Source organism: Sycon ciliatum, chromosome 10 (genome assembly GCF_964019385.1).
Source record: "Sycon ciliatum chromosome 10, ocSycCili1.1, whole genome shotgun sequence".
In the NCBI taxonomy this organism is placed as follows: Eukaryota; Metazoa; Porifera; class Calcarea; order Leucosolenida; family Sycettidae; genus Sycon; species Sycon ciliatum.
Window position 1 is genome coordinate 19,483,903 of NC_088652.1, and position 8,435 is coordinate 19,492,337.

General features: G+C 45.7%; 1 protein-coding gene across 1 annotated transcript; it reads left to right on the forward strand.

Annotated features, from left to right (window-relative positions):
• The first annotated feature begins 20 nt into the window (after positions 1-20).
• Positions 21-7,604, forward strand: LOC135825589 (uncharacterized). Its single transcript, XM_065338198.1, has 4 exons — positions 21-453; positions 2,123-2,270; positions 4,639-4,828; positions 6,379-7,604. Exons 1-4 carry the CDS (start codon positions 138-140, stop codon positions 6,487-6,489), a joined length of 765 nt encoding a protein of 254 aa, XP_065194270.1. The 5' UTR covers positions 21-137; the 3' UTR covers positions 6,490-7,604.
• The last annotated feature ends 831 nt before the right edge of the window (positions 7,605-8,435 follow it).

Here is an 8,435-nt window from a genome sequence, read left to right on the forward strand (position 1 = left end):
ACAAATATTTTCATTTTGAAATTAATAATGTTTGACGAACAGTTTTCATTGAGATCGATCGGATTTGTTAGCAAGTACTTGAATACATGTCTTGAGGAGGAAGTGTCTACAGTTCAGTTCAGTATTCGACTGCGAAAATGGGGTCAGGACTTGGATCACTGTTCGCAATTGACATGGCCATTCAGTGGTCGCTCTGGGCTGTTGCCGCTGCATTGAAAACAGAGAAATTTTATGATTTGGCTGGATCAAGCACATTTGGGTTGTTAGTGGCCATGTCATACAGAAACAGCTCTGGTCATTTGAGGCAGAAAATCCAAACAGCCATGGTGGCTACATGGGCTGCACGACTAGGCCTGTTTCTCTTCGGTCGTGTCATGAAGCAAGGCTCTGATAGTCGATTCGACAAAGTAAAGAATCAGCCAGGCACGTTCTTGATGTACTGGACTGTTCAAGGTACAGTGGCAGCAGTACAACAATAACATGATGGCTTTTATTTCTGCTGCATTGTGCATTTTACACGTACACACGAAAAGGAGGAGGAGAAGTTACGTTTTTCATTACTCTGAGTTTCCGATGATCGTCGAAGGAAATTCTGTTCTTGTGCGTGTATCTACAAATTGTACAAATCGTATGTGTGCGTGTGAGCTAGCTGCACGCTGCTGGGTCTCATGTACCTGGGTATGATCATTCTACAGTGCACTCAAACCTTCCTTTCAGTCCTCTTGTATCCGGTTCCCTTGCCAACGGACGGGGCTTATGGTCTACAAGAAACACTTGTGATACAATGCGCCACTGTCACACATATTCGGTTGTTCAGTTATCCGCTACCCTCACCTGGTATTGACTCAATTTCATGATTTTACACAATTGCTGGCATGACTGTTTGCTATTTATGCGAGTGACAGCAAATCACAAATTTTGAACAGCGCAAACATATCCATAAATCCTCACAGCACTCTCCAAACGGTCTCTGGGCTACACCAATCACTGAAAAAGAAGAATAAAATAAAATCGTAACATGGAAAAATGTGGGCACAAGTTATGCGTTCCTTGGCTCACCATCTGAGTTCTTATAAAATCATCCAAATTTTCGGGCAAGGCCCGTCTTCAGGAATAGTCAATGCAGACGAAACAGAGATATAATGTGACAATTTTCGTCTGATGATCGGTTAATTTCGTGAAACTCCAGGTTACGAAACCGCAACTGCTCGTTCTGCTGTCTGTGTAATGTGACAATATGAACATTGTGGCCAAAAGGTGTGAGGTTTGGGAGGGATAGCATGAAAGTGCGTGGTTCAGTGTTGTGTGAAATTCCACCGAAATCAAAATATTCACACGGAATAGATGAAGAGATAGTACGCCAAATATAACTAGGAGCCAACATCTACAATATGACAGCACAACCACTGGCACGGCGACAGCACCACTTATTGCAACACCCATAGCAACACCCACAACAACAACCACAGCATGCTAGCATAAACACCTGGGAACAAGAAAGAACAAGACAAAGCACCCACAGCAGCAGCCACAACAACAACAATATATCTTATTGGCCACAGGCCATAGTGGGAATAAAGACTTGAAACAACAACGAACAACAGCAACAAGCAGCAATACTACAGAACACTGAACTTGCTACCTATGTCGAGTCTACATAGCACCCAACAATCGCCATCCATTGTCGCTGTTTACTGCTGGCTTTCGCTTCCTGATGAAAATGGCCTCCATAATGCGGCGGTCAACATGCATGTATGATCGTTGTCTTCTGGCAAGAAACACTAAGTTACTTTTAAAAGAATTCAAATTTCAATCGGGCACAAACGGCTCTCAATTTTAAATACTTTATTATTGTGAACATTACCCATTTTGCAGTACATTTCAGGTAGTGCATGTATGTTCTGTCTTGGAAGCGTTGTACTGAAACAATCCTGAATGCAGTCCTTTCCATGTATTGTATGTACTGTCTTGGAAGCATTGTACTGAAACAATCCTGAATGCAGTCCTTTCCTTCCTTTATAATCGAGCAGTACTGTGGATAATTATGTGCTGTCGCCAACTCTGGTTTTATTTCTTGCTATTCTAGAGATTTCTTTTTGTTCTCTGTGACTGTTCTTCGCAGGTTTATGGGTTATGGTGACATTGCTCCCCACATTAATGCTCAATTCCAGCCGTCAAAACCCTCCTCTTTGTTCTCTTGACTATCTGGGTTGGGCACTGTGGGCAAGTGGCTTTCTTCTGGAAGTAGTTGCTGATGAACAAAAGCGAAGGTAACTTGCATGTGTGTTTGTACAGCCTTAGAGAGAGAGACAGACAGACAGACAGACAGACAGACAGACAGACAGACAGACAGACAGACAGACAGACAGAGAGAGAGAGAGAGAGAGAGAGAGAGAGAGAGAGAGAGAGTGTGTGTGTGGGGGGGGGGGGGAGTGTTTGCACGTGTGCAAATGTGTGTGTGTGGGGGGGGGGGGGGGAGTGTTTGCACGTGTGCAAATGTGTGTGTGTGTGTGTGTGTGTGTGTGTATATCGACCCTTGTAGAGACTCAATGTTTATAAATGTAAAACATTGCCATTCGGTTGAGTACACTTTCCACTGTGTAAATGTTTGCTATTTGTGCTGTGCTACTGTGGAGCATTTTGGAGCACTCCGGTCTCCTTCATATTTCTTTGTACATAGTTCTGTGTTGCTGTTCCAAGGGCATGCTCGCACTGCGACAAAAAGGCGAATAGTGTCTAAGTGACATCATTGCGACTCAACATCCAAAAGCCCCCAACCCCCTTTCTTGATGCTGCGGTCAAATTGTCAAGGGTAGCCGTGCTGTATAGGTCACGTGCATGCCGTTGCCATGCTACTTGGCCGTTTGAGCGCAGGGAAGCATGTTTTGGTCGCAGTGTGAGGGTCCCTAAGCTGTGTTGTGAGGGTCTGATTACCGTATTTTCCGGAGTATAGGCCGCACTTTGAACACTCAAAGTTCATCCAAAAAGAGTGGGGTGCGGCTTAAGGCCGATTGACAATACAGTGCGTATCGGTTATAGCGTGGGCGTGTAAAAGAATATACTGCTTATAAGAATGACCTCTCATATTTTCATAATCATAACATGGGTTTCAAGTGAACATTTATTCTTACAAGCAATGTTATCGCATAGTAGAATAATTGTATCGGTCCTAAGAGTGGATTTTGTGTAGCAAAACATACCAGATTAGTCCAAAGTGCATCGCCTCTAGTAATAGCATCTGTCCTATGCAGTTCTGATCCGACTCGCATAGCATTGTAGTGTTGCAGGTCCAACTGTTGTTGTCATATATCTCATCCTGCATAGCCACATGGCAAGCGTATGGAACTATGAACACCTGCATGCACAGCAGCGATACGTTGTATGTATGATGGCCATCCTGTATCTGCGCACATGCATCTGATATGTCACACTTGATTTATCGTGCGTAAGAAATACGGGAAATAAGAATAGAAAGTTGTTCTTCAAACGCCCACGCTATAACCGATACCTACTGTACAACTTTTTGCGACGCGACTTGCGATACCTGCGACGAGCTGCGGCAGCGACACACAGTTCACACTCTTTTTGATGTTTGCGACGGCCATATGCTCTAGTAGTACTATGCACGTGCACCCAGGGTAGAAACTGCACTCCGTTTGTGTACGTCGCGCGTCGCATGTCGCAACAGTTGAACTTTCTTCAGCTTCTGCGACAGGTGCCTTGCGACTGTACGCGACAACTCGCGACAGGCACTTTCTTGTCGCAAATCGCATGTTGCGTCGCCAAAAGTTGTATTGTGAACCGGCCTTTATACTCCGATGATCAAGTTAACGGTGATAAATACGGTAGATGACTGTATTGAGTGGCCGAAAAATGGGGGGGGGGGGGGGTGCGGCTTATACTCCAGTGCGGCTTATATTCCGGAAAATACAGTACATACCGTATTATCTCCATTATAAGCCCAGCGCTTATATTTTTTCAACAAGTCCGGACCCTGGGCTTATATTGGAGACTGGGCTTCTACTAGAGACTGAGCTTATGATTTTTCAACCACCTGCTACATGTACACTGCCGAATATTTTTCATTATATCAGTAGCAGAAAGTTTCCCAGCAGGTACCGGGGACTGCAGTTTTGTGCTTCCTGGTACACTGAGTCTGTACTTTAGATCTCGGGGATCACAGACTTTTACCACAGCATGTGTTTATGTGATACTGTGTGACGTCAAGCATGCAGAACATGATCCATACGGTTCTCCATTATTAGCCTTCGCTTATATTGGAGACTGCGCTTGTATATCTTCGAAGCCCTCTTGGAGTGCGCTTATAATAGAGACTGGGCTTCTACAAGAGACTGCGCTTGTAATAGAGATAATACGGTATGTTGAGTGAAATAATTGATGATCGTTGATTTGATAGCGTGTAAATGTATACTTGCTCACTGTGCCTGTGTGCGCACTTGTGGTGTTGGCGTGCTGCTTGTGTATGCACGCACGGGTGTATGTGTGTGTGTGTGTGTGTGTGTGTGTGTGTGTGTGTGTGTGTGTGTGTGTGTGTTTGTGTGTGTTTGTGTGTGTGTGTGTGTGTGTGTGTGTGTGTGTGTGTGTGTGTGTGTGTGTGTGTGTTGCGGGTGCGCACAGGTTCCGCTTGGATCCCAGTAACACATCTAAGTGGATAGAGAGTGGCGTGTGGTCATGCTCCAGACATCCAAACTACCTTGGCGAGATCATGCTATGGGCGGGCTTATTCACCTCTGCTTCAGCGGTGTTCTCGGGATGGCAATGGGCTTCACTTGGATCGCCACTATTTGTCGCTTATTTGCTGACAAAGGTTAGTGTGTGCGCACATGTGTGCGCACGTGTGGGTGTGTGTGTGTGTGGGGGGGGGGGGGGGCAGTGGTTTTGAGAGGTGGGCAAGATAGATAGATGGCTACTTGGAAGTAGTAACAAATCAGGCAACGTTGGGTTTGTACCCAGTTGGGGGACCATCAGGTAAAACTTCTGTTGCATGGAAACGTGAGACTGGAAAAATAGAGAGAAATGAAAATTGTAACATGCAGCCACTATGACCACCTGCCCAACCAAGCGATTTCTCGTATGGCCTGCTCAGGACTACATGTCTGCCATGATTGGCCGAGAAGCCTCTGGCGGTGAGCTGTAGCCTCAGCCGATTACCACCACTGCTGAATGGTGATCTGATTTGGGGTCACCTACATGTACAAGTCACCTCCAACTTGGATAAGCATTCAGTGGTGGGGCCGAACTGGCCAGAAATGTCCAGCAGAAGGACAACTCACTGGACTCGCCCTGCTTTTGCTATCCCAAGTGTACACTGTGCACCCTGGCTATTAAAGTCTTGTAGTGGGGAGTGGTGGTGATGGTGGGGAGTGGTGGTATACAGGTGAAGAGCTGTAGCCAAGGGCTATAGGCAGGTCGTGCAGTACCCAATACCAGCAGTGCAAACTCTTAGTTGTACCCGTACATTCTGAAGGGCTTGTCACATACGTCTATGACTCCAGTGGTTGTGAGACTTATCCACTCACCCCCACTGTTAGGCGCTGCATCTGCCGCTAGGGTTTATCGGGTGTTAGCGGCCGTCGTGAGTTCCCGGACACGATTTTTTTTACTCTTTTTTTTACGTCACTCAAGTGCATGCAGCAGCACACGTACATTGTAACCCTGCACTGTCACTTGTCACTGCCCTTGACTGCATGCACTGGCTTCTGAGCGCACTTCAGCACTGTTGCAGTCAAACATGCCAGTCAGGACAGCACTTGCGGTCGCTGTATGCAGGTCAGATATGACACTTGGTACGTTAAAAGTCGGTCGCTGGTCGTGCAACGCAGGTGGTTGCTTATTCCGGTGAAGTTTCTATGCAGAACTGCTGGTGCATGGGAAAACGGTCGGTACAATCAGGTGGTCGCTAATACCAGAGGTCGCTGAACCCAGGTTTTACTGTAATTCACATACTGACTTCACCTAGGCCAGTGTTGGTTAGCTGTAGGAAATACCCGTACATTTTGGGATGTACGGATTGGATTGTCATGCAAAGAACGCCACACAATGTGTAGCAGCATGTAGAAAGAGAAAGTAACATTGATAAGACAGTGTTGTTGTTTTTGTTGCTGCTGCTGCTGCTGCTGCTGCTGCTGCTGTTGTTGCTGCTGCTGCTGCTGGTGTTGTTGTTGTTGCTGCTGCTGCTGCTGCTGTTGTTGTTGCTGCTGCTGCTGCCGCCACCGCTGCTGCTGCTGCTGCTTCTACGTTGTTGTTTCAAATCTTTCTTCTCACGATAGCTGTTGTTGTTTCAAATCTTTATTCTCACTTGTTGTTGTTGTTGTTGTTGTTGTTGTTGTTGTTGTTGTTCTGCTGTCATTGTTGTAGGTATCTGGTATTCCTATCCTAGAACGACAAGCACATAGGCGCTGGGGGACTATACCTGCTTTTATGGAATACAGGAAGCGGACGGCTGTGTTGGTGCCTTGGATTTGGTAACTTGAACTGTGTGGAAGCGTTGCTGTTAGTAACATCTTCTGTGTGTGTGTGTGTGTGTATGTGTGTGTGTATGTGTGTGTGTTCGTGAGTGTGTGTGCGTGAGTGTGTGTGTGCGTGGGTGTGCGCGTGAGTGTGTGCGTGCGTGCGTGGGTGTGCGCGTGTGTGTGTGTGGGTGTGTGTGTGCGTGCGTGTGTATCAAGTAGGCGTATGCTTTTTGTTCCTGTGCTTGGACACTATTACATGTACAGTGTATGTATATAGACTAACATCTCTACAGTGTACATGCACTGTGTCATGTACTCTTCTACATTGTGCCAAAGGCAATGACTGCCAGGATGCTGTAGGCTGTCGTAACAACATGCAGTGTAGGACTGTCAGGATATGTTCACTCCACTCAATCCTCTTACCTGTGCTGCTTTAGTCTGTCTTGGCTGACTTGGCTGACTTGCACTCTGCTGTCAATGGGAAATGTCTTATTACTAGGAATGTGTTGATGTCCACCAAGAGTAGAAACTGTTTGTTTAGCGTGTGTTTGTGTTGAATGTAGTTTTGCTTCATTATTTGCTGGTTAGAAGGCACGCAGTGTTTTTTATCTGTTTTGGCCCTTTTGGGAGTAGTTTGCTTGTAATATATATACACGTCCCTATTCTTCTGCGGCGTATTTTGCCTGCCCGGGTATTGACTCATAATTGTTCATCCCTGAATTTTATCCTCGTCGTCACGGCTGACGTCGGCTGATTATTTAGAATGTTGTACACGTACATGCAGTGACTTGTATGTGTGTGCATTTGTGTGCATCATGTGCATGTTGTCATCTGCCTCAATTGAATTTGTAATCGAGCTTGGCTGATTGGCTGCAGTCATAATGGTTGTGCAATTCTGCACCTTGGTCACTTATGGTAATGATGGGGAAATACTTTCTGAAATCTAGACACTAACAATGATACATTGTGGCTGGTGTTGCTGTTGTGCATACCCACTGCTTTACATTCTGCTTTGATAGATGTTTTACTATTTTACATGTACACACTTTGCTTGGCCATGTTTGGTGTGTTGAGTTTGTCACGGTGCTATTTGAAGCAAGACTGTTTGGAAGATCTGTGTATCTGCCACAACGTTGCATTTTGTACAGGCGTGTGGATTCATGTATGCATGTCAAAGGGGGGCGGGGGGGGGGGGGGGAGGGTAGGCCTTGGCGGATAATGCCGGCAGAAAAATTGGCAGAATTCGGTACTTTTTCTGGTAAGTTTCATGCATGTTTGGCATGTGGATAAAGAAATGGAGCAGAATTCGAGGAATTGCCCGCCATAAGGTTTGTATGGTTCTGCCAATTTCGGTGCAAAAAAAGCAGAATCTGCCACCTTTTCGAGCATTATCCGCCAAGGCCTAGGGGAGGGGGGCAATTGAGACGAGCGCGACAAGTACCCTATACCGGAGAGAATAATCACTCTTTGAGATTTGTGCACAAGCATGTGTGTACATACACTGTACTATACTGTACGGAACATGTATGCAGTCGGCCTGCAATGCGCTGTGTAATGCTATACGGAACATGTGCGTTGACTGGTGCATGTAGTCGGCCTGCAAATGCAGTGTAGCATGTTGTCTCCCAGCAGTAGAACTGCTACTTTCTTCGGATCGACCACAATAAGACAAACAGTATCTTCGGATTACCCGTACATTGCTACCACTTGCTACTGCTGAAAACGTCTTAGGATATTGACATGTGGAAATCTTCATGAATCTTTTCTATCGTGCCAGGCGGTGTACATGTCAAGCAGCTCAGTGACACAATGTGTCATACTAGAAACTAAGTATGCACTCTTCTCCGTACTGACCAGTCTAATGTCTAATGACATTATTATGCCCAAATAGGGACATGACTGTATATTCCAGAACTGGGATTGCCCTATTCAAAATTTAAATAATAATAATAATAATAATAA

Bases quoted from the DNA above. Each gene is read 5' to 3' on its own strand.
- LOC135825589 (XM_065338198.1), top strand. From the start codon at position 138: ATGGGGTCAGGACTTGGATCACTGTTCGCAATTGACATGGCCATTCAG. The intron at 454-2,122 runs GTACAGTGGCAG...TGTTCTTCGCAG, and splicing joins GATGTACTGGACTGTTCAAG to GTTTATGGGTTATGGTGACA. The intron at 4,829-6,378 runs GTTAGTGTGTGC...TCATTGTTGTAG, and splicing joins TCGCTTATTTGCTGACAAAG to GTATCTGGTATTCCTATCCT.